The sequence below is a fragment of the Pyrus communis genome, chromosome 6 (genome assembly GCF_963583255.1).
Source record: "Pyrus communis chromosome 6, drPyrComm1.1, whole genome shotgun sequence".
Lineage (NCBI taxonomy): Eukaryota > Viridiplantae > Streptophyta > Magnoliopsida > Rosales > Rosaceae > Pyrus > Pyrus communis.
This window is the reverse complement of record NC_084808.1, coordinates 23,310,504-23,337,232: the sequence shown is the minus strand read 5'-3', so window position 1 is coordinate 23,337,232 and position 26,729 is coordinate 23,310,504. Positions and strand designations below refer to the sequence as shown.

The following is a 26,729-nucleotide window of genomic DNA, read 5'->3' as shown; positions in this document are numbered from 1 at the left end:
CTACGATCCTTGAAAGTACTAATAAAATGGGGAAAAATAGAAGAAAATATGCAACAATGTTAGGTTAGTTTGGTTTAATTAGTTGGAGATTAATATAACATAGACACATAATCCGATCGCTGGTAGCATTATCTTACTTAACTGACAACAATGTGTAGTTTACTGTCGACACATGCATTTGATTAGTTTCTAGACGACCACTAATTTGTCTTGTGGTGATCCTTGTTAATTATAAATTAACACAATAATTCATATAAATCCATATCTTCTCTTTCACATGTTTTTTCTATAAATCCAACCAACAACACAACAATTTGTAAATAATTCAACTGTATAGAAACAAATCGAAACTACAAAATCCCCTTTTATATGATAACATATTTTATTTTAAAGAGACAAGAATTAAATTAATTTCAAATGGGAGGAACTGAAGAAGAAGAAGCAGAACAAAGAAGAAATGATTTATAAACTCTTTTTTTCTGTACAATTATGTTTGTATTTTTATTAATTCTTTGATTATTCAATTTGATAATTAAAAATAAACACGAGTGAAGGTCAATTTTGTTAACTTCTGTTTGTAGTCAAATTTTGTTACCATTTATTAGGCAAATAATTCACGTGAAAAATGAAACCCTAGCTCGTGTATTATTTTTCATTTCTAGAAGTTGAGCTTGGATTGGGTTTAATTATTTCGATGTACTATTTTTGTTCCAGATGTCCCACACGTGAAACACATTAAGTGGAGATAAAGAACACTCAATGATTAGCCTTTTTTTAAGGAAAATAATCATCGCAGGATCCCCATCTTGGGAATCCTAAGAATCTCGCTATTGTGATCGTTTATCGTATATTGTGCAGTCAGTTTTCATTAGGTACTATTTATATTTAATTTTAAATTTTGAAATGATTTCTGACCGCACAATGTATGATGAATGGTTATAATCACGAGATCCCTAGGATCCTTAGAAAAAGGATTCGGCGAGGATCTTTTCCTTTTTTTAAGTCTCCTAGGCTCCTTGATGGTTGACATTAAGCATAATGTTAGTGAGACTAAATTTCTAAATCAAATTTTATAAATCAAATGATGTGGACGTTAATGATTGAATTATTACTTAAGTATTGATTAACGTGCTTATTTTCTATTGCTGACACATAATTTAGCTTGCAAAATTAGCTTAAAAAGTTGGTCTCCCTAACATTACCTTTATGTTAATAGATTTTCTATGAGCAGCCAGATATATAGATTCACGTTTTTAGAACATGCAGGAAAAGGATATATCAAAAAAGTCATCAACTCAATGTTTATTGGAAAATATGCACACATAGAAATTCCGGGACACTCGTATAATAAAACACGGGATAGTATCCTCCTGTTGTAAATTTTATTTAATGTTTATAACTGGTTTTATTTGTACGTATTTCTAGTGTTTATTTGAGTTTGTTAGACTTGAATTAAAATACATGTGGGAGAGGTGGTTCATTGGAACTATTAAGGAGCCTAAAACATGAAGCAGTTCCAATCTCTCTATTTGGTAGGGCGTCATTGAGCTTCATGTCGAGTTTGCTGAGTTTCCTAACGTTGCACACGGCGTCCACTTTCTTGTCAAGGCGATACAAGTCTTTAACCCGATTATCTACAGCTGCCTGTTTGCACAGTGAAAAAGAGAATCAGTCTTGCTCATGTATCTCATATGTGCGCGCGCGCGTGTGTGTGTGTGAGAGAGAGAGAGAGAGAGAGAGAGAGAGAGAGGGAGATACATGCCGGGTTGACAAAAGCAATGGAATGCGCACTACTAGCCTTGCCAAATGCACCAAACATAGACCTTGAAATAACCTTCTAGGACATTAGGCTATCTACAGTAATCAGAACAAAAATCGCTAAACTTATTACGTTTCCCAGAAAGAATATCGACTACTATAACTCCAGATTCTTTCGGACCCTCCTCAATGTAACTCATCAGTCATGTAAAAGAATTGTCATGACTAGAAAAAGCATTCATGCATAAGAACTGTCGTGAGCTATAAACTTTACCGGTTCAGGTGTGGGGATGCTTGCATTTGGATCACCCATATTAGCCCATGCAATTGCACCACCTTTGATCACCATTTCTGGTTTTGCGCCAAAGAACGACGGCTTCCATAGAACAAGATCAGCCAGCTTCCCCACCTGCATAACATGCAAAGCCCATGAGAAGAATGAGAATTCCGCTATTTGAATGGCAATAACAGTGTATATGTAACCCACGAAATGCAAGTAATTCCAAAAAGGTAAGTTTCATCCAGGAGAGTTAAATACTCAAAAAGGTTGAAGCTCAAAGCATTAAGCTTAACTTTTATTCATTTGTTTCCAAATGCTCTTCTTCAAATGAGAGGTTAAAAAAAAAGCTTGAAACGAATTATTTTGGTTGTCTATTAAGAATTTAAGAGTGGCATACCTCAATAGAACCAACATACTGAGAAAATCCATTAACTATTGCTTTGATTTATAGTGTACTTTGCGATGTATCGTTTGATCCGGAAGTTGTCATTGTCGGATCCACTAGGTTCTATCGACCCTCTCTGTGACTTCATCTTGTCAGCTGTTTGCCAAGTTCTGATTATCACCTGACACGAAAAGTTTTTAGACAATAAGCCTTATACATGCCTTTGTGTAAAATAAATAGACAAAGACTATTACTAACGCCAGAAACAGGGACTTTCAAGTGAAGGCATGAAAATCCACGGTTTGGTAAAAGGCGACAAGGATAATGTCTATAATTCAATTCAAATAAGGACTTTCTGTTTTCTTTTTTTGTTACTGTTTTGTTACATTTTCAATGAAGTCGATAGAAACAGACCTATGCGGGCATGTATCTCAGTTTATAAAAAAATTCTATGGTCAGGAGGAACCAGAATGCATAAGGTGAGGGTAATAAGAACCTCTCCGATGCGACCCATAACCTGTGAATCAGAAGATACAATGCCAATTGCCCCCATATCGTGCAAAAGGTCTTCTGCGGCAATTGTTTCAGCCCTTATTCTTGATTCAGCAAAAGCTACATCTTCTGTAACGTCAAAGATACTCATAATCATTGGAAATATGTATACTTAGCAATACAATCATACTGACAAGTCATCAAGACTCGCAGCCAAAAATATAGGTACGAAAATGCAAAATATTAAAGTATGCAGGAATGGTTAGATAAATGTCAAGGACTCAAGATGTGACCAAACGGCCACGATCTCAAACTGTAGTCAGTGTGATGCCTTAGCTGCCGAAATTTTTTTAGCCTCTTCTCTGTACAAAGTACAGTGATCATTAACTTGTAGAAGACTGAAGAAAAATTGCCAACTTATCAAATAGACCAAGAATGTGATTTATACAGATCCAGACTCATGCAGCAATTGTATGCTCTACAGATCCAGACTCATTCAAGGTGTCTGTATGGATGTTAACCTATCATGATCAGAATTGGTATTTGAAGATGTTAAACTCGTAAGATACTACCACCGGAAACAGCCTATAAGACCTAACATGAAATAAAGATCATAATATATATAGCACCTGGATGTCATATTGATCTCCAACAGCCAAACAATTGTCGACTGCAGCAGGAGTGCTTCCCCACTCCTCATGCAGCTTCAGTCCCATCGCCCCAGCCCTTAATATACCATGCATCCCTTCGGGTTTGGCAGTGTTCCCCTGAAGTATATTAAGTCATACTTTGTTGTGTAAGTTGATCTTGGAGTGCCATGTGTCACAATCCTAGAAGAGGAGTTAGTTAGACGATTAGCTTAGTCATTAAGCTAACTAGTATGTATAAATAGTGGAGTGATTGAGTTTGTAAGGACGTTTTGCATACTGAATGAAATAACTGCTTCCTTTCTCTATTTCTCTCTGTAAGTTTTTCCTTGCTCTCCAAGTTTCAATGGCGATGCTTTCTTTGATCTGTTATGATGGTATCAAGAGCCAAGGTTCATCAAGTTCCTGAATTTTTCGCGTTTGGTAATGCTAGCAGTGGAAGATTTGGGGTTACGAGGCTCCGAAAGTTGATCGAAAATTAGGTGTGTTCTTCGGAAGATTTTGAAAATTTTTCTTTTCAATTCGAGTTGATGTTGTTGCTAATTACGACACGAAGCCAGAATTAAATGTGTTTGAAGCAAATTATGTGATATATCAAGATGAATTTTGAGCATGAAGCTAATTTGTTCTTGGATTTAAGTCGGTGTCTGTGTAATTAGGGCACTGAATTGAATGTTGCTCTTGAATTGTTTTTGTTCGTGAAATTTAGTGAATAATTGTTGAGCACGAAGCTTTTATTTGCACAGAAATTTACAGATTTGGAAAGTTTAGGGCACAAAGCTTGGTTTATCTGTATACGAAGATCAATTTCTTTCTGAAAAATTTGGGGATTCTTTATAGCACGAAGCTCTAATCTGCTTTGATATCCAACGCACGAAGCGTGTAGATTGATTCTTTCTGTATTCACAAATGGCGTCTTCTTCTCTCAAAATTGAAGGTTTATTGGGAATGCTAACGATCTGATTACAAGATGATAATTTTGCAAAGTGGTCCTTTCAGTTTCGATCTGTCTTGGAAGGATATGATTTGTTTGATTTCTTTGATGGCACTAATGTTTGGCCACCAAAGTATGTGATTTCTCTGTAAGATAGGGTAACCAAGGAGATTACAACTGCTTATCGCGAGTGGGTTAAAGCAGATAAAGCCTTGTGAAGTTTGTTGATTGCTATTCTGGGTGATGAAGCCATTGAGTATGTGGTTGGTTGCAAAACCGCTCATGAAGCTTGGACCAGTCTTACTGATAGATATGCAACCGTATCTTGAGCAAGAATCAATCATCTCAAGACTGAACTTCACACTATTAAGAAGGGTGCTGACACTATTGAGAAATACTTGCTATGTCATAAAGGTTTAAAAGATCAATTACTTGTCGTAGGGGAAATTGTTTCGGACAATGACCTCATTGTAGCCGCTTTAGCTGGGTTGCCATTTGAGTACAATAGGATCAAAACTGTGATTGTGGCCCGATAGTCTTCCAATACACTTAAAGAGTTCCGTGCACAGCTTTTGAGTGCTGAGAAAACTGCAGAAGAAGTTTAGGGTTGTCTTCAATTCCCTATGATTAGCATGTATTCACATGGAGAATCTTCCAATGCTGCCGCTCAACGAGGACAGGGGTTTAATGGTGGATATGGAGGTGATCAGTATTATCTAGGAAAGTCTTTAAATGCTACTTTTCATCATGGACAAAGGAATAATGGTCATCAATTTTATCCAGAAGAATCTTCCAATGCTAGTGCTCAACGAGGACAGGGGTTTCATGATGGAGGTTTTGGCTTTGTTAGTCAAAATCAGAGGCACAATGGTAGTGGTCCTTCTGGTGGGGGCTTTAATCAAGCTAATATACCACCACAATTTCATTCCAATCGAAACAATGGTAATGGTCAGCGATATAATTCACGACCACGATTCAATGGCAGAAACGGTTTTAATTTTGGCTATAACAACAGAGGAAGTGGCTATGGTAATTCTGGTGGGAGTTTTCAGAATAAAGGAGGTTCGAGTTGGACAAATTGGAATGGTAATACTAGTCAGAAATCTGCAATTATTCATGAATGCCAGATTTGCAACAAATACGGTCATATAGTTCCGAATTGTTACTATCGAAATAAACAGCCACCTATGATACATGGTACTATATCTGAGTGCCAAATTTGTGGAAAGCGAGGGCACACTGCTCTCAATTGCTTCCATCGTAGTAACTATGCATATCAAGGTACTAATCCACCCTCAACCTTGACTGCTATGACTGCTTAGTCTCATTCCAATTTCAATCCTAATCAAGCATGGATCATGGACACCGGCGCCACTCATCATATGACTGGAGATCTTAATGATCTAGATATGATTGCACCATTTGAAGGTGATCAAAAGATCACGGTTGGCAATGGAGAGTGTCTTCCAGTGAAGAATACCGGTTCCAATTCTTTACATACTCAATCTAAAACATTATATCTTGCCACTATCTTACATGTTCCTTCCTTAGCAGCTAGTTTATTATCTGTGTATACATTGTGCAAGGATAATAACTGCTATGTGATTCTTGATAAGTATGGTTTTTGGGTGCAGGACAAGGCAACAAAGACAATATTAATGAGAGGAAAGAGTAGTGGAGGTCTGTATTACATTCCCAAGAGTCTGTCTTTCAAGAACAACAAGTAACTGGCAATTACAACTCCAAAGGCATTTCTTGGTCAAGTGATGAAGGCTTCTCTTTGGCATCATAGACTAGGACATTCTAGTAATGATGTATTGCATAATATGCTTGCTAATTCTCAGATTGTGTATAAACCAGATGTGAATAAACATGTATGCAGTTTCTGTCTTAGTGGGAAAATGTCTAGGCAAGTGTTCTCTTCCAGTTCACATTTGTTTGTAAGACCATTTCAAAGGATAAGTAGTGATGTATTGGGACCATCTCCTGTTGTTTCACTTGAAGGATGTAAATACTATGTTAGTTTCATTGATGACTATACCAAATTTACATGGTTGTTTCCTCTGGTATATAAATCTCAAGTTTTATCTGTTTTTGAGACTTTCTATGCTTTTGTTCAGAACTAGTTTCATGCATCCCTTCAATATTTTCAGTCCGATGGTGGTGGAGAGTATATGAGTCTTGCTTTTAAGAAATTTTTGAATTCCAAAAGAGTTGTTCATCTTGTTTCCTGTCCCTATACACCTCAGGAAAATGGAACTGCTGAGCGCAAACATCGCCATATTATAGAGACTGCTATTACATTACTCACTGCTGCTTCTTTACCTCATAATTTTTGGATGCATGCTTGTTCTCATGCTATCTTTTATTAATAGAATGCCATGCAAATCATTGGGTATGCAATCTCCTTATTTCAAGTTGTTTAAGACTTATCCATTAGTCACTTCACTTAAAATTTTTGGAACTGCTATCTATCCCTATCTTCAACCTTATACTCAGCATAAGTTGGATCCTAGGACATATCAATGTGTTTTCTTGGGCTATGTTTTAGGATACAAAGGGGTTGTCTGTTATCATAGAAGGAAGATAAAGGTGTTTATCTCAAGACATGTGGTTCATGATGAACAAGTGTTTCCATTTCAACAAGGTTCTATAGTGCAACACGTTGTTCATAATTCTCACTTTCAGTTAACACATCCAGTGGTTATTCCAGTTATGTTGCCACAATATTCAGGTGATACAGTTGATCAACATAATCATCCTGCAGTCTTAGTGCCTAATGTGGTGGATTCACTGCTTCAGACTACATCATCAGTGCATACTAGTCCAATGTCATCTGATAACTGTCAGGATGTAAGCTCATCTTCTCATATACAGACTTTCCCTCTCAATACTACTCCACACTCCTCTCCTCCAACTCCATCTTTGTTGCCTGTCCACCAACTTGCACCATTGGAGGTATCTCTCAATCTCACAAATACTAACGCGTTGTCTTCTGATTCTATACATGCTGAAAATTCTGATTCTTCAAATATTCATCTTATGACTACTTGACTTAAATCTGGGGCTATTAACAGAAGAGATTACAGTGCATATGCAGCAACAACTAGTCCTAAGTCTTCTAGTTCATCTCTTTCTCTTGGTGATACTATATTTCTTGGTTTCACTGCTGTCTTAAATATATGTGAGCCTATTGAACTTGTATCTTATAAACATGTTGTTGTATATTCTCATTGGAGAGATGCCATGTCAGAAGAATTTTCTGCACTTAAAAAACAAGGGACTTGGGATCTTGTTCCTTTGCCTTCTAATAAGAACATTATTGGTAGCAAATGGATTTATAAGGTCAAGAGGGATCAAAATGGTGCAGTGTCGAGATACAAGGCTCGACTTGTGGCTCAGGGTTTTAGTCAAGAACATGGCTTAGACTATGATGAAACTTTCAGTCCGGTTGTTAGGCACAGTACTGTACGAATTGTTTTGGCTTTTGCTGCTTCTAACAAATGGTCTTTGAGGTAGTTAGATGTCAAGAATGCATTTCTTCATGGTGATTTGTAGGAAAAAGTGTTTATGAAATAGCCATAAAGGTTCAAGGATCCTCAATATCTTGATTATGTGTGTAAGTTCAGAAAGTCACTATATGGTTTGAAACACCTCGGGCCTGGAATTCCAAGTTTACAACTTATTTGCCTACATTGGGGTTTAATGTTTTAGATTCTGATCCCAGTTTGTTCGTTAAGACTCAAGAAAGTGCACTAGTTATTCTTCTCTTGTATGTTGATGATATAATCATCACAGGTTCTGATGCAGTTCTGGTTCAACAAGTTATTGATGAATTGAGCATGGTATTTGATATGAAAGACATGGGTCAACTCACCTTCTTCTTGGGTTTACAAATCACTTATCAAGATAATGGTGATTTGTTTGTGTCACAATAAAATTATACTAAAGAGCTCATCAAAAAGGCTGGTATGGTATCTTGTAAATCTTCTCCAACTCCATGCAAGCCACCTACTCAAGTACTTAAAGATGAGGGCATACCACTTTCTGATCCTACTGAATTTCAAAGTTTGGTAGGAGCATTACAATACCTTACATTCACTCGGCCTAACATAGCTTATGCTGTTAATTATGCTTCTCAGTTCATGTCCAATCCTATTGATGTTCACTTTCAATTGGTAAAGCGGAACATTCGATATCTTCAAGGTACTATGGCATATGGTCTTACATACTCATATGCACATCCTTTGGTGTTCAGTGATGCCGACTGGGCATCTGATATCAACACAAAGAGGTTAACTACTGGATATGTGGTGTTTTTAGGACATAATCCAGTATCATGGCAGTTAAAGAAGCAAGGATGTGTCTCGAGAAGTTCAACAGAGGCAGAGTATAAAGCTTTAGCCAATGCTGCTGCAGATGTTGCATAGATTAGATTAATTTTGAAAGATTTACAAGTCTTTCTGCCCTCATCTCCAGTCTTGCATTGCGACAATATTTCAGCTTTGGCTTTGTGTTCGAATCCAGTTTTTCGTATAGGATTAAACATTTGGATACGGACTTTCATTTTGTTCGTGAAAGGGTGCAAAAAGGAGATTTACAAGTTGATTATATCTCCACTAATGATCAGGTTGCTGATATTTTGACAGAGGGTCTTCATGGTCCCTTATTTGTTCAACATTGTGCCAATCTCAAACTGGGAATACCCAGTTGCGATTGGGGGGGGGGGGGGGGGGGGGGTGTTAAGTCATACTTTGTTGTGTAAGTTGATCTTGGAGTGCCATGTGTCACAATCCTAGAAGAGGAGTTAGTTAGATGATTATCTTAGTCATTAAGCTAACCAGTATGTATAAATAGTGGAGTGAATGAGTTTGTAAGGACGTTTTTCCATACTGAATGAAATAACTGCTTCCTTTCTCTATTTCTCTCTCTTATTTCTCCCTGTAAGTTTTTCCTTGCTCTCCAAGTTTCAATGGCGATGCTTTCTTTGATCTGCTATGAAAGTAAGCCAAGGATATTAAAAAAAAGGAAGAAATATATAAAATGAAACAGCTTTAGCTATCACTTTACATTTTGTAAAATGGAAGTAACAGGTTTATCGTTGAACGTGGGCAAAGGGTAGGGAAGAAAGAAGAGATTTTTAAGTACACACAACAGTTTATGCACACCTTCCCCGTATAGAGGTAGGTCGTCAGTTTGCTTGCAGCATTAACTTCATTTGTAAAGGGGATGGTGTACAAGTTGTTGCACGAGTCCCAATGGCAGGTCCTGTTCCACCTCCCACTAAGGTTGTGATCCCTGCACATTGTGTAGAAGTTTCAGAAAATGGACCCCTTAATGCTTGTTCATTGTCCGCAAAAAAATTAGAAAACACAACGTTCATTCATGATTACATATGAGCAGGAAAGAAGATGAAACAAATGAAATATTTTTTTTTTAAAGGAAACCTCCGCGGTACAAGGGTAAAACACAAATGCAAACTGAATCAACCAGTAAATAAAATATGCATTTAGATGAAACGTTATGCAAATGCACCAAACCTTGAGTTAATTGAGGAAAATCTTTATAATAAAAATTATGGTGTGAATTTTTTTTAAAACGACTGGTTTAATATGCAACTTGCTGGTACCATGTTCTGCATCTAATACATAATCCATGTCTTTGGGGCAACTAAACAAGATAACTAAGCATCTCTTAAGTTATATAATCAATAATGTTTCACACAAGATACATGCACTACACTGCTCATCAAAATGTGTCACTATATGCATCACAAGCACTTTCCGGCATAAGTATTCTCATAATATAGCTCACCACTCGATATTGCTTCATATGCTAATTGAGGGCATATGAAGTGCACGTGACAGTCTATTGCTCCTGCAGTCACAATCATTATTTCCCCCGCAATGACCTCTGTGTTAACCTATGTGATAAAGAAGAAGGCATAAGCATATTTTCACTACAAGAAAAATGGGCTAAGAGCACAATGAATTTGTGCCCTTTTCTCTTTCATTGAGCACAAAAACATATTTGTGCTTTTTGAATTCCGTTGAACACAATATTATCTCAATGTGGCCTCTAAACAAAAGGGCACATATGTTTGTGTCGAAAAAGAAAAATAAAAACGTGTATTGGTGCCCCACTGCAATTTGAGCACAAAACTATGTGTCCAAGTTGCATGTGTCCTGTAATGTCAGAAATTTTTTTTTTTTTATTAATTTAAAAAAACACAATAGACGTTTGTGTACCCTTTATTTTAATACATTTGAATTCAAAGTAAGTTTTTCGTGTCCTTTGACTTCACGCCCCATTCATTTACATAACCTCTCCTCTCTCTCTCTCTCTCTCTCTCTCTCAAATTCTCCTTGTCTTCCTCAGCCATCCTCTCCCTCCCGTATCCTCTCCCTCCCTCTTCTTTTTCACGCAATAGCGCCGTCGTTCACCAGTCAGTAGCGACCGTCAAATTATACCTCCAGGATCGTCCTCTCGTCCTCTTTCCAACCCTAAGTTAGTTTTTACAAACTCGTAGCCGAATTTCCTCAATTTCATATCTTAGGAACAGGGACCGTGGGTTTTTCGGCCAATTTCCAGCCAAGTCTGCCAGAATTGGGCCTTGATTCAAGAGGTAAAAATGATCATATCCTCGTGGGCTGTCCTGCATTGTAAGTGCTTTTTCAAAATAAAATTTTTTAGTTTTGGGATCGATTCTAGATTTTGAATTTTTTTTAATTCCATTTTCTGTATGCATGTCACAGTTTACTCACTTGGAGACTCGCTCTTGTTGTACAGAATTTTCATGTACCTCCCTATCTCTCTTGCTCTATCAATTTTTGTAGTTCTATATTTGTGTGTTCTGTTTGTTGAACAAATTTAATGAATTAGTTCGATGGTTTTAATTTTTTATACTACTCATAACTTTGGCAATGAGAGGTCCAATTGTTGCATATATCATCTAGATTAGTTCGTTTGTGGAGCAGACAGAAAGATAATGTCATAACAATGTTGAATTGTTTTCTTGGATGGAGAGTTGATTGCCTTGTTTTTATGTGTTTGGTAATGCAGATACGGGAATGCGACTGTGGTGGAGAATACAGAGAAGATGGTACGATCTTATCTTCTAGTAGATAAGGGCAGTTTTTTGGTTTTGGCATTTAAGATATTTAAGTAACGTTTCTCTTGCAGTTGTAGAATTTGTTAATTTTGGAAGCATGAATTAAATGTTTGGGATTAACTTACAATGCTTCCTATCAAAACCAATCAAAACCATTTTCTGAATCTAATGTTACAATGTTGTGCACTGTCATTGATAAGCAGATTTTCATTCTGATGAATTTTAAGTCTTTCTTAAAATTTCAATAACTAAAATTATGTGGCATTTAGTGTGAATTTTTTCGGATTTGTCCCATTGCATTGGATTGATTTCTTGTACTGTTACCATGCCCGTCAATTTTTCCTTTTTAATCCTAACTGTTTTCGCTTTCAAGGAAAAGAGGTTTGTTCTTTGATGCCTTGCAGGAGAGCTGTGGTTTTGACAGTTAGGGCAAATAAACGTCACTTATGAAGTATGTTTGTTACTTGTTTCATTATTAGCAAATGAACATAAATTTAATTTGTTATCTTCATTTAACTTGTTGATGATCATGTAATGTTGTTAATAAAAGTGCATGCAGAAGTGTGAAGATCGGATTTGAGTTTTCACTCTCCTTAAAACACTACAATGTCTAAAAGGAGTATGTTTCTTACTGGATGATTTTATTGTTAGAAATGAATATATGCTATTGTTATGTTGTAGCTTCTTAACTGTTTATACACAACTAATAGTGGGGAAGGATTTTAGAGGGATGGACTATATATTACATTGGTACAGCCTACAAGTACCCACTTGAGGGCTTTGTTGCAAGTTTTTAGCTGTAGTTAAGTGTTTAGGTTGCTCTTAGGAGAGACTGAACAGTTAGAAAACCTGCAGTCATAAGAAACTAAATAGCTCCATGAATCTTATCTTTCCGTATGGAAACATGAAAGACTTCACTAAAGCTGAAAATTAGATTTCAAAATACCTACTTATTAGCTTGTGCGTTGTAGAACCTATAACGTTCTTAGCAGTTTCTATCTTTCTTAGAAATTGATATCATAACAATGATTGTCCAAACTTTTATTTTTTTTTGTACGTATCGTTTGCTAGTAATGATGGTTTAGCTGCTCAGTTTAGTTGCATATTTTGTTCGCTGTAATTTGGTATAACAAAGTAGCAATGCATCACTGCTATTGAGTTCTTAATGCCGATTGAAAGTTTTGGTCCTTGAACATGACTGGAAATAGGTCCTTTCATTTTTTTTTTTTTTCATTTTCACATTCATTTGGATTTCAGAAAGATGATTGAACTATCCACCAAGTTGGAAAAAGAGGTGAAATCAGTTCCAACCGGCTATATGTAGAATTGCATGGATTGCCTTATGAAAAATCTCATTAATTCTGCTAACTTTGTCTAGAACACTTCTACACATGTTTTTATTTTATTTTTTTGATGACGAATACTTGTATACTTTCATTATTGATATCCCACTTCTACTCATGTTTGGTTTGTTCGTTACAGCTCAAGACATTTGTTTTCATTTTGTTTGCTGTTTTGATTTTATGAAATTTTTTATATTTTTTGTTTTGCTTAAATTTCAATTTATAGCCTGTTTAGATTTTTCAAATTTTTTCGTTTTAATTTTTTTTTTAATTTTTAAAAGATTATATTGGGCACAATTTTTGAAACGGTGCATGTTAGGTGGTGGTTAGATGTCTGACAGATTGTCAGAACATAGGCACAAAAAGACCCATATTTGTGCTTTATCTCTTTGAGCACCAAAAACCATATTGTGTCCTATGCTCAAAGGCAATGCCCATAGAGGGCACATATGATATTTTAGTTGCTGCACTGTTGCTATTGGTCTATGGGCACATCTGTTGGTGCCCTTAAGCATCAAAGGGCACAATTAATTTTTTGTGCACAGTGCCCTATTTTTTTTAGTGTTTATCAACTTCCTAGAAATTTTCTACCAGAACGACATGCTGTAATGTGAGATGATATTTACACCATTCATAACATCTGGATTGCCTGACTAACCAAGGGCAAAAATGTTACCATCTTTGATACCAATATCTACCTTATATATCCCGCTATAATCAATGATCACAGCATTAGTTATAACCGTATCCAATGAATCACCGGTAGTTGGGCCATACATGTTTGCATATGCCTCCCGAGAAATTACAGTGATGAAAGCTGGACCGCTTCCTGCAACACCTTCACTGCAAAATTAATACTGAGGTAAAGCTGGATCGCTTCCTGCAACACCTTCACTTGGATCTCTCCACCTTCAGAAGCAGACAACTTATCAATGCCTTCACTCTGCAATGGCGTTGCAGCCGTCACAGCCGCCTTGTCCCCGCTGCTGATCACGGCTCTGACTGATCCCTGCCCATTGACCCGTGACCTGGGAAAGTGGGCCTTCCGGACCCTGATGTAGTTCCCCGACCAGGTGACCCGCGGGTCAACGGCGGTGGGTGACTTGAGAGAAGCAGTGGTGGACTCTTTCACCGTATACATATCTCCCTCTGAGATTAAAGTTTAATGCTTTATGGTAACAAGAAAAGTAAGACCCTGATGAGTGATGAACTGGTGATATATATAAGGGGACAGAGTGTCGGTGAAACGACGGCGTACTTGTGTATTTTGGGGGATTAAAGAAGACAATGGCCGTCGGAGAGAGTGAGATTGACTGATCACTAAACTAAGCTAGTGGGGGGAGGGAACCGGATCTCCTCCGGACTCGAGCCTAAGAATCAAAGGATTTGGGCCGTTGAAATTTGATCAAACGGCTACAATTATTATAATTTTTAGAGGGATCTCCTGTTTGTAGCCGTTAGACCAAATTTCAACTGTCCGAATCATTTGTTTAGGAGGCTCAGTTTATTTGGGTTCGGAGGGGATCTAGTTTCGTGGGAGAGTGGGGATTTCTGGAATTTGCTTTACTTAATACTTTTTAAAAAAATGTTGGGAGGAACAACATCAAAGACTCACCAGCGAGATAGTGAGGGAAGAATCGGTAGAAATCAAACTCGAATTAGAGTGCATAATTATTATTATTTTCAGCTATTACACAGTATTAATAATGACGTCAACTTAATCACAAAGGGCAAAAATTACGTAAGACGTGTGAACACCACACATGCAAAACTATGTTTCAACTTTTGAGTTGGTAGTTGCAAGGAAAAAGTAGGTTTTTTTTTTTGTTAAAAGAGATTGTCATAATTCTTTGTCTTGGTCTCTAGATTTGAAATCTATAGAAGTGGTTTCTGATTTTTTTTTTTTCACTGTCAATCATTTTGGACATTTCGTAAAAAATTCTGTTAAATAAGAATCAAAGTGACACAAATACTCTCAATTGAATAAATAATGGATCAAAATAATTTAAAATAGTTAAGAATATTTTTGTCAAAATGATTTGAAGGCCTAATTTGTAAAGTTTTCTAAACTTTTTTAAAATAGTAAAGGCCTAATTTTCCAACGTCATGAAACTTGAAAACAATTGTATTATTATTTTTATTAAAAAAACAATTGTATTATTGGGGTGATATGAAATTTTCAAGATTTATTAGCTTCTCCCACAGATATAATGTTGGAAACATATGTATATTAGGCGAGACACGGTTCATATTGAGCAATATGGACTTGTCATGACATGAGTGCTGATACAATAAAAGTGTAAAGCATTTTAGGAAAAAAACTAGGAGAGATTAATTTTTTATTTTGTCAAACATAAACATTATTGATAGAAGAGGACAATACAAGAGATAAATATAAAAACAAGTTGAAAGCAGGCTGAGAGGATATAAAAGCCCAAACAAAGCACATGATGACCGAATTAGACTCAGTTTGTTGACAGAAGCCATCACTACCACAACTACCAAACACGTCGCCATTCCATCAGTCAAGTCAGCCGATTCGCTATCGGTGCCAACAAAAAACAAACGCCCCTAAACAAAAGCAAAGATACAAAGCTGCCCCAAATGAAAAACAAACCAAATATCACTAATTTCACAACATCAAAGATCCACAAACAATACATAAAATTGCTCCAAAAACACTCAGCCAACAAAAAGAACAAACAACACCAGCAACCATATCCACCACCCGAGGACCAGCAAACAAAGAATTTTGATACTAACAAAGCAAGTAGACAAAACACCATCAGAACCGTAGGAAAAAGGCGGCGTAGAGACTGAAACCACCAAAGTGGTTTTGCACACCTTACTCTGATTGAACGATGACTCACTCTCGAGGCAGGTAACAAATATAGTGGTCAAATAAGGCTTCTCATTCAAAAGCAAGCATCTAGCAAGAGTATTATGGTTGGAAGAGTGGAAGGATAGAGGGGAACAGTTGTGTGAGGGTAACATTATTTGTGACACATAACACAAACATAGTGAAATTAATTTCCACAGCTCGGCAGGACCCGACCGGCTGGAGAAACATAAGAGAGCAACTCGCTATCACATTCGAATTTGGCCATGACTCTCTCCTCCAAGCTAACATATGCCTCTATTCCATCACCCTCCTTGGTGTCCATGAAAAGCACTAGGTTCTTATAGGTCAGTGCCGGTGATCCCACCCACGCAGGTTTACCCCAACCAAAGTCATTCTCATAGAGAGGAAACCTACAATAGCTACTGAAGCTAAGTACCGCAACCATGTCTCCTCTCTTGAAACTATCAACAGTTTTCTTCATCAAACCCAAGTGCTCATCACCCTGCCTTTGTAATTGCTTCACGTACTCATTGTCAATCTTGCTTATCGCTTCTCGCACCTCCCCAATCACCACCCCATCACATTCTTCCTCCCCGCCATTACTGATTCGCAGTGGTGATGTCATGGCAACACGAAAAAGATTCCCAAAAGAATGTTGAGGCAATGGTGGACTAAACCGCGGACGTAGGTTCACTGCATGGATCACCATGTACAACTTATTCACGGTACAATCCTTTGTAGCCGCCACATATCGACTCCATATGAAAGCGGATAAGGTCTCAACACGCGTGGGGTGTTTTAGTTGGAGGCTTTTCATATCTTTTTCATATTTTGCTTTGAGGGTCTCTATTTTAGAGGCATTGAACACGAACCTCTTTGTCACTCTATCTTTTGTGATTCCAATTCCTCCATCGAATCCAGTATTGAACTCCTTTGGTGGGAAGAGTGTGGCTGACACAAATTGTGGAGGGTCTATGTTGGCTTGTTCCCCACGGGCGATGGATGCCCAAATTTTGCTGAACGTGAAATAGGACAACCCATCAGCAATCTTGTGAGAAATGCATTGGCCAATAGCAAACCCTCCACACTGAAATATGTTGAGCTGGACCCCAAAGGGTAATGGATTGGTAATATCATCAAGTTCAAATGGCATGAACTTGTTAAGTTCACCAGGGTTGGGGTTGCTGAGAACATCAGAGAGAGTGCAATTCAGCACTCGAGCTTCGACGTAGGGGATGCCCTCGTCATTGCAATGTATGAAGCGGTTGTCTTTGATTCGACCGGCTAGTGGGTAGAATAGCGATAGGGCCTCGGATAAGGAGTTCTTAAGGTGGTTGGATATTTCAGTGATGTTGGGATGCATCTTGGCATTGTATTCATAGAAGAGGAGCAAAGGGTTGTAGACATGGGGAGCCATTTGATCAAGAAAGGAGAATTGGTAATGGCGAAGGTGGCCAGGAGTTGGAGAAGATGGTCTGATAATCTCCTTGGAGATTACTACAACTTCAACCTTCATGATATCTTGATAACAAAACAATAATGGTATAAGGAGCTGGAGTTGTGCTTCTATGGTGGTATTCAACGAGACTTATATAGAGCTAAAAGCAACTGCATGCCAAAGTGGACTGGTAGAAAAGAGACTGTAGTTAAGAAAGCAAAAAAGGTAATTGGCTCATGGATCTGATTATCTCCATGACAACATCCATTGTTTTGTTTAACTTGAAGACTAATGAATTGCACGAATCACAATCCGAAACTCGCGGAACATGACATCGATATGTTTGTTCATTTTCTTAAGTATCGTTAAAAATACTTTAGCTATTGAAACCGATTTGTATAGATCTCAAGGATGGGTTGTAAGTATGTGTTGTCATCATCACTCTAGCTAAGTCATGAGTTAAAGTGATGGTCTAAAGCAATCTCTCATGTCTTCCCATACCTTGTCATTCACCTTACCTCTTTTATCAACCTTTCTTCCTTGCTTTTAGGAACTACTTTCCTTGTAATTAAGTTTTGGCTTGTCCACTTGTTAGGACTGTTTTGGCAGTGTGTAGTACGTTGTTAGCCTACAATTTTTGTAGCCTTCTTTTGGGTTCTCTATAAGAGTGGCCTTCACTCTTGTAAACTTTACAATGAAATATACAACAAAGATTTGAAACCATAAGTCAACATTAGCCTTTTCTTTCCTTGAATTGAGGATTAGGTTTAAGTTTTCAAATGAGATAATAAGGATAGTTCTGATATGTTGAAGCGTTTCAGTTTTACATATATATTTAGTCCAACCTGTTACTTCTTGCTGAAAGGCCTACGTGTTTCGTGTGAAGTTAAGGTGCGCCCTAATTCCACTTGCTAACAAGTAAGGGCAAGAGATTCTGAGAGGATTCTAATGCCTCATTTTCAGTTGTTATATTTCAACATAAAGTGCTTTCACTTCTTTTCTTTTTGCTTTTTTTTTTTTTTTTTTTTTTTTCCAAAAGAAATTTTTTTTATTATATTCGAATAGAAATGTTTACATATGAAGCTAAAGTATTAAATAGCCATTTTGGATCAAGATTATCCCAATTATGAAAGCCTCCTTCTCGGGCAACAAAAGAAGCCACTAGATACATTGTCTTGTTGCAAACACGAGAAGTGAGGATAAATTCTACTAATCTCACACTAGTACAAAAAACAGTTTACGCGACGCATGTCCTTCGTCATGCAAAGTCAAAAAACGTCGCGCAAAAATTAGCCCAACAAAACCTTCGTTGCGCCAAGGTAGTGACAGCAGAGTTTGCACAACGAAGAAGTAACATGTGCCGTGCAAACCCTTGTTTTTTATTTTTTTTAGCAAAAATATTTTTTTTTCATTTTTAATAAATATTGTAATTAAATTCTAAACAATAATTAATAAACCAAGAAAAGGTATTTAACTATAAAATATATGAAAATGTACATACAAGATGTCCAAACAAAAAAGAAAAAACGAGTAGTCTTCTAGGTTTGATACATCAGGCTACTAGGTATAGGTTGGGCGAAGTGGCTGGGAAGTCAAAGGTGGAGCAATATCAAGTGCTGGCATTAGGATTTGGAGGTCGAACATCTGTAAGGCTCGTAAGACCATGCTCATCTTCTCGTCCTGGGCCGAACACTAGGCTGCAATCTAGGCTTCCCGAGCATCCCGGGCTGCTTCCTGGGCCGCACTGAGCTGCTGAACCAACACTGATGACGTCAATGATGCGAGCACCTGGGACGCCTTAGGAGTAGCCTTAGTAAAAGGTGTAGTCTCCCCAATCAATGGAGCACTCACGACTGAAGCAGTAGGTGCTGAAAATGTAGGAGGCGCATTGGTCACACCCCGACGATGAGTGATCAACAGTGACATCTATACCATTTTTGAACCATAAAAATATAACATTAGAAACTAATTCTTTCTTGCATTTGAAACTAATCAATTAGTAGGCAAAATAATATCATATCATTTCTTGCATTTGTTCACATATATATAAAGCAGTACTGCATAATAATTCAAAAGTAGTTTTGGTTGATCAACTCCAAACACATGGTTTACTTGAAATAGCTGAAACAATAAATATAATCAAGGCAAGGCAGCTACGTTGACCAATGAAACTAATACAATGAAACTCAATGAAACTAATACAGAGAAGCTCAATGAAACTAATACAATTAACATGAATTAAGCAACTGCAATGTTGTGTTGTGTTGACCAACTGAACTGATCAAGGACAACTTCTTCCAACACCCATTGATTTATTCAACTCAAACTAGTCTGTATAAAAACATTTTTAAAAATTAAAATAAAAAAACCCAACAGAATACCCACAAGGATGGTGGATGTCATTTCAAAAACTATATAACAAATTACCTGAATAATCTCTTGTCATTTTTTTTCTTCTTGTTTGGTCTCCTACACTCCAAGTCTCCAATCAAAGTGAGAAACGTTAGTTCATAAAATCAATATTTCCAAGAGGCAACAAGAAAAGTGCTGAGAAGAGTGTGTCGACTAAGTCTGTGTTTCCTTATCTGGTGCTATGTCTACACACACACACACTAATAGAAAACAAGAGGGTTGCATTTAACATAAAAAAAATGAAGGCAAATCTTATGACTAAGTTATTGAATTCTATTTCGCAAATAATTGATGAACAATAAACACCATAAATAAATCAGAAATCTTAATAGGCTAAATCTACAAAGAAATTACCCAGAAAATAATCATAAATTTAAAAAATTTAAAACGAAAACCCAATGCAAACAGAGTTGTGGCTGTATTCATCATATTTCTCTTAATTATAAACGTGCCGGTATTCATCAATTTTTCTATTTTAATCGTAATTCCCATTAAAATGCAAACAGAGCTTTCCAATACAAATAGAGAAATTAAGGTGGGCTTGCTGTGATGAGAAATTAAGATTCGAAATTAAATAATTTACCTCGGAATAACTGCGGGCTGTGACGGCTGTCGACGGTGAAGCGAGCGAGTGCTCGAGGGCTAAAGGGTTGAGCCGTTGAGGTGTGCTGCAGACTGCAGTGGGTGCTGCAGACTACAGTTGGAGCTCCAAATGCTGCGAGGCTGCGGCTGTGGGGTTGCGAGAGTGGAGTGGTGAGTGGTGGTGACTAATTGTGAGTGAGGGAGGCGCAAGGAGCAGTGAGGTCTTAAGGGAGGATTTTGAACTGGAGTGGTCTCTGAAGGGAAGAATAAGAACACCTAGCATAGGGTTATACAAAATGAATCTTTTGATTAGGCACCTTAGTTTTGAATTTTCTAGATCAAACGTCCATATCTTTTAGTGATTTGATTAAATTTTTTTTTTTGTCATAATTTCGGTGCCATATGCACGTTATATTGTAACAAATTTCCTATAATATGGCATTTTGATTACTCTCTCATCTGCTAGAGATAATTGTCAAAATAAAAAATAAAAAATGTTGGTTAGATTCAAAATTATTTTCACAATAATGCTACAATTTAGCAATAAATATCTACAATTTAAGATATTTTCTTTCCAAAATAGTTTAAAATATTTTTAAATCCCCCAAAATCAAATGTGTTTATCTTTTAGTACGTTAAGAGAAAATAGGATTGGGAATAATATAAGCATACCAATACACAATTTGTACAAAATAAAACGCACCAAAATAAAAATAGTGTACTAATATTAACAATATGTATCAAATCAAACGTACTAAAATTGCAAATAAACGTACAAATTAATGATTTTTGCAAATTCAAACATATCCACGGATAATATATACGTAATGTATTGTACCTAGTAATCATTCTTCAACAACTATACTTCAAAAAACAGAAGAAAAAAAATGAAAAAATTACACCAAGCTTTTATGTTGATCACCAACTATTTGAAAAAGAAAAAATCTTTTGGAAAAAGAAATAAAATTAAATGTTTGCATAACCCAAAAAAAAAAAAAAAACGGTGATTGAAAAAACATATTTGGAAGAAGAGAAAATATAGTTTAATTACTAATATCTCCACTAAATAAGAAAAAGTGCATCAAGATAAATTCAAAAATTATTTTAATTTAAAAAAATAAAGATAACTATTGGTCAAAGCACTTTAATCAAATTTTAAAAAGGTACAGATGTTTAATCTAAATGATATAAAAAACCTGTAGGGGATTCTAATTTTCCCTATACAAAACAAAAAGAGCCCCTTTTTTCCAATTGTAAAAATTTTGAAAAACTGCCCATTTTTTTCTAATTAAACCGCCACAATTTTAACAAATTGCACGATGTAGGTATAAATTACGACGTCGCGCAAACACTCTTTGTGCGGCGTATTGGTTGGTGTGTCGCGCAAAGTCTGTTTACGCAACGACCCCATTCTGACGTTGATCAAATTATATATATATATTTTTAACAAATTTAATATAAAATTTACTGAAAATGTGACTTTAATCCTTTCAATTTTTTTTTTTTTAACGTAAAACACAATAATATATCTTTCTAACAAAAACCCTATATGAATACAATGAATTAACTCGATCTTCAATTTAAAATATTTACACTAGTGGATACCACAAAATCTTATGTTATACTTAATGAAAGTATAAATAAATTCTTAAGTGTTGGTGACTATTGTTTTCATGGGATACGCATTCTACGAAACTAATTTCAACGATCCAACCATCAAACTTGTTTATACATGTTTCGAGATCGCTTACGCCAAAAATAGCAAAAAGCAAACATTTAGAGATCAAGTAACGGGACAAAACTTTTCGACAGTTATAAACGAAAAATCCGATTTAACGGTTATTTTAACTCCGATTTTGATGATTTTTTACAGCTACACTCCTTGACCCTATATGAATATAATGAATAAACTCGATCTTTAATTTAAAATATTTACACTAATTGATACCACAAAATCTTACGTTATACTTAATGAAAGTATAAATAAACCTTAAGTGTTAATGAATCTTTTTTTTTTTTTTATGGGATACGCATTCTACGAAACTAGTTTCAACAATCCAACCGTTAAACATATTTGCATATGCTTCGAGATCGCATACGCCAAAAATCGCAAAAAACAAACATTCAGAGATCAAGTAACAGGACAAAACTTTTCGACGGTTATAAACAAAAATTCATGATTTAACGGTTATTGTAACTCCAATTTTGATGATTTTTTACAGCTACACTGCTTGATCCTAAATGAATACAATGAACAAATTCGATCCTCAAATTAAAATATTTACACAAGTGGATACCACAAACGCATTCTACGAAACTAGTTTCAACGATCCAACCGTTAAACATGTTTGCATATACTTCGAGATCAAATAAAGCAAACATTCAAAGATCAAGTAACGGGACAAAACTTTTCGACGTTGTAAACAAAAAATAACAATTTAACGGTAGTTTTAACTCCGATTTTGATGATTTTTTTTATACGTACACACCTTGATCCTATATGAATACAATGAACTGATTCGATCGCCAATTTAAAATATTTACACAAGTGGATACAACAAAATCTTATGTTATACTTAATGAAAGTATAAATAAACTCCAAGTGTTAGTGAATCTATTGTTTTGACGGGGATACGCATTCTACCAAACTAGTTTCAACGATCCAACCGTTAAACATATTTACATATGCTTCAAGATCACATACATCAAAAATTGCAAATAAAAAAACATTCAGAGGTCAAGTAACGAGACAAAACTTTTCGACGGTTATAAACGAAAAATCATGATTTAACGGTTATTTTAACTTTGATTTTGATGATTTTTTTACAGCTACACTCTTTGACCATATATGAATACAATGAATGAATTCGATCTTCAATTTAAAATATTTACACTAGTGGAATGAGACAAAATATTATGTTATACTTAATGAAAGTATAAATAAACTTTAAGTATCGTTGACTTTGCGCGACGTAGGTGCACCTCCGTCGCGCAAAACTGTTTTGCGCGACGCTAGTCTTCGTTGCGCAATGTTGGGAAAAAAATAGTAAAGCATTCTTGGTTTGGCGCCAAAATCTTGCGCAACGCACATGAGGCATCGCGCAAACAGCCTTTGCGCAACGTTTTGTGTTTAGCGTTGCGCAAACATACTTTACACGACAAAATTTGCTCCGTCACACAAACATATTTTTGTACTAGTGTCAATTGTTGTTTCAAACACTGAACATCAAAGAGGATACCTTCAATCACAACATCAAGTTGGGTTTTCCCGTTAAACATATCCACTAGACATTTGGAGTCCGATTCTATATGAACTACCTCAAAGCCTTTATTAATTTAAGTGTTTTTCATATTCATTTAAAATTCATTTGTATGTAAAAAAAATGCACTCAACAATATTAATTAATCAATTGTTATTTTTATGGAATCTCATCCCTTCCTCAATTTAAGGATTCAATTACCTAAGTTATTTGTAACTTTATTTTATACAAAATGGTTTTAACTAATGCATATAGAAGATGACATCATTAGTTTTTTTTTTCTTCAAGAGTGTAAGTTACAAAAATATCCTTTATAGTAATAAATTTTTACACTCTTCTATCTCCTTCATCCATGTTGCTATTTTCTCTTGTTCTTCTTTCAAGAAATATTGGTCCGATCAGCACATACCTGCCATTTCTAGGATTAAAGCAGATCGGAACCCCGCGACTTGATTCGGTATTGAAAGCGTAAAGCAATTTGAATCCATACTTGTCGAAGAATGTCTCCACCTCCAACTGGTTTTGGTCCCAACCTCCCAAACCCAACTTGAACATGTCGATCGACCTTTCCCTTGTCAATACAGGCAGACTTCCACTTTTGGAACCTCTATCCTCGAAGTTTTGGGATTCATATTCGGGTTTGGAGAAGGTTAGTCGGATTTTGGGCCCATTTCCTCAATTTCCCCAGTTTTGTTGTTGGCTTTCTTGTCCATTTTTTTGGGATTTTAGGTTGCAATTTTTCCCTCTCTGTGTTGTTGGTGTTATTGTTGGTTACAATTGCAAGGGGTTGACAATTGTTGGAAATTTTTTAGTAGAAATATCATTCTACGTTGTCTTACATTGGTCACCACCAAAAGGTTCCGTCACTTTATAAGGCTTTATCCTTATTAGAAAGTGATTTGAGTGATGGACCTTGGAGAGTAAAATTAGGCTCAACTTTGGGTTTTGGGCTTTAGGGTTTGCTAATTAATTGATAATTAATATATAATTAATTATCAAAAAATGGGCCTCAGGCTCTAATAATTAAGTTCTTAATTAATTATTTTTAAATAATTTCAGATTTAATTAATTAACTAATTAATTAATTTTTATATAAACATACTCACATTTTCAGATGAAATTTAAAGCGATGAAAGAACGCTAAGGAGCAAAGCATCCCTCTGAGAAGATGTCTCCCAAAAAACGCATCTCATACCTCTATCGAATAGGCTAAATCAATTATATATACATTTATTTGCATAGCATTTAAAACACAGAAAAAACAAATTATGCTTCTACAATCCCAAACCTTCTTATTGAGATAACCACAAAGATATTCGCCAGAAGTCTAGTTTTCCGGTATTGGAATCTCGACTTAGATGGTTGAATCTTGGTGAAGCAAGCGTCCGTAGAAATACGAGCATAGAGTAGGGACGAAATTCTATTTTAAGAACATTACGATACGCAAGCCTCGATCTTCAATTTGACTGTTTAATATTATTTCGTTTTGTTCATACTCAGTTAAATTATTTATTAGCATATATTTATCCAGTGTACTCACTGTCTAGGTTTGGCTCCTTTTATTTGAGGATTTAGTGACGCCGAGTTAAAGGATGTTTGCCTATTTGCTAGATTGACTGACCACTGCCAGACTAGGACTGCTATAAATAAAGGACTTGGATTCTCTCACTTCCTCTTCACTAGGATTCTTTCCCCTTCTATTTCCATCCCCTTCCATTCTCTCTTCTCACATTCTTTATTTTGTCTTTCTCTTTCTATAAAAATTTAATATAAGATGTTGACGTAATTTAACCGTGACCATTCAAATAGGGGAGGAATGAAGGGAAGGGAAAAAAAAGAGGGGAAAAAATCCAACTCCATAAATGAAACGTACATATTGCATTTACAACATTACTTGTGTAGAGTAGGAGTGTAGAGCAGCTTTTCATAAACCTCTTTTTTCATTAGTCTCACATGATTGATTGATGTTGTTATCTATGTACCCCAAAATGGTACTTTCTTTTACTGTTCTATGTTCCTGGCTTTCCTATCGTTTCTTTTCATTTCTCTGATTGTACATAACAGATTCTTACACCTAAATCAACGCCAATCATCAAGGGGACCACATTAGGCCATCTCTAACCGAAGGGTCCAAATGGCTGAAAATAGCCCAAAAACCGTCTCAAACCAAGGATTAGGCCAGAGGGCTAGTGGAATCTGAGAGGGCCCCACGGAATCTGAAAAGGCTGGAGGGCCGGCTACATAGGGCTAGCTAGAAAAATCATTATTCATGTTGGTTATAACTGACAGGAATCCTTAAGCTAAAATTCAAATGCAACGGCTAGCTGACGTCAGTTAGTCATTGCATTTGATTTTTTTTTTTTTTACAGTTTTATTATTATTTTTTATTTACAAAATTTTTCCTATAACTTCTATTTCACAAAATTTGTTTCATATTTTTTTTCCTATAACTTCCTAAGCCATTATACAATATTAAATTAAATTAAGTAACATGAAACAACATTAAACAATATGAAACAACATTAAATAACATTAACCAACATACAAATTATACAACATAAAAAAACATTTAACAACATGAAATTTAAACAATATTTAAAAACATTTAACAACATAAAACTTAAACGCCTACTCCATACTTCTTTTGGCCCAAAGATGTGCAACAAGATCTTGTTGTAGGTATTTATTTGTGGCACGAGAACGTATCATTCTATAGCGCCTCATGTAATCATTTATAAACATACTACCAGTTCTTGGATTGAAAGGCAAATTAGGCCCATCATATATTTTTGCATGAGCCCTTCTTGACCTATTTGGATCTTCTTGGTCGTCATCGGACTCTCCATCAATATACCCATCTCGTTCATCCTTCACTATCATATTATGTAATATGATGCAAGACATCATGATGGAGTCCAAATTTTCTCGACTCTACCCTCTTGCCGGTTCGCTAATGATCTTTCACCGTGCTTGTAGAATACTGAAAGCTCTCTCAACATTTTTCCGATATGCCTCTTGGTGTAAGGTAAACAAGGGTTTGGAATTGCTTGGACAAGTATCGCCCACTTTGGATAGATGTCATTTGCCAAGTAATACCCCATATTGTATTGACGGTTGTTGATGCAGTAGTCAAGTTGAAGTGTATTACCTTCCGTCAAGTTATTGAAGATGGGTGAACGCCCAAGAATTGTAATGTCATTTTGGGATCCAGGGACTCCAAAGAAGGCATGCTGGATCCATGTGTC

At 36.1% G+C, this 26,729-nt stretch overlaps 2 protein-coding genes, 1 long non-coding RNA gene and 1 pseudogene across 3 annotated transcripts; 1 reads left to right on the top strand and 3 right to left on the bottom strand.

Annotated features, from left to right (window-relative positions):
- Positions 1 to 1,452: 1,452 nt before the first annotated feature.
- Positions 1,453 to 14,091, bottom strand: LOC137736263 (urease-like; annotated as a pseudogene).
- LOC137737939 (cold and drought-regulated protein CORA-like) lies at positions 3,854 to 6,472 on the top strand. Its single transcript, XM_068477527.1, has 2 exons — positions 3,854 to 5,777; positions 6,131 to 6,472. Exons 1-2 carry the CDS (start codon positions 5,120 to 5,122, stop codon positions 6,169 to 6,171), a joined length of 699 nt encoding a protein of 232 aa, XP_068333628.1. The 5' UTR covers positions 3,854 to 5,119; the 3' UTR covers positions 6,172 to 6,472.
- Positions 14,092 to 15,390: 1,299 nt separating the features above from the next.
- On the bottom strand, positions 15,391 to 17,326 carry LOC137738389 (stemmadenine O-acetyltransferase-like). The gene has a single exon (XM_068478023.1). The coding sequence runs from the start codon at positions 17,306 to 17,308 to the stop codon at positions 15,977 to 15,979; it is 1,332 nt and encodes a 443-aa protein (XP_068334124.1). The 5' UTR covers positions 17,309 to 17,326; the 3' UTR covers positions 15,391 to 15,976.
- A 1,403-nt stretch (positions 17,327 to 18,729) lies between these two features.
- LOC137736524 (uncharacterized) lies at positions 18,730 to 20,478 on the bottom strand. The gene is made up of 3 exons (XR_011068758.1): positions 20,226 to 20,478; positions 19,658 to 19,712; positions 18,730 to 19,156 (listed from the first exon to the last, which is right to left on the bottom strand). It is a non-coding gene; the product is annotated as an uncharacterized lncRNA (long non-coding RNA).
- Positions 20,479 to 26,729: the final 6,251 nt, after the last annotated feature.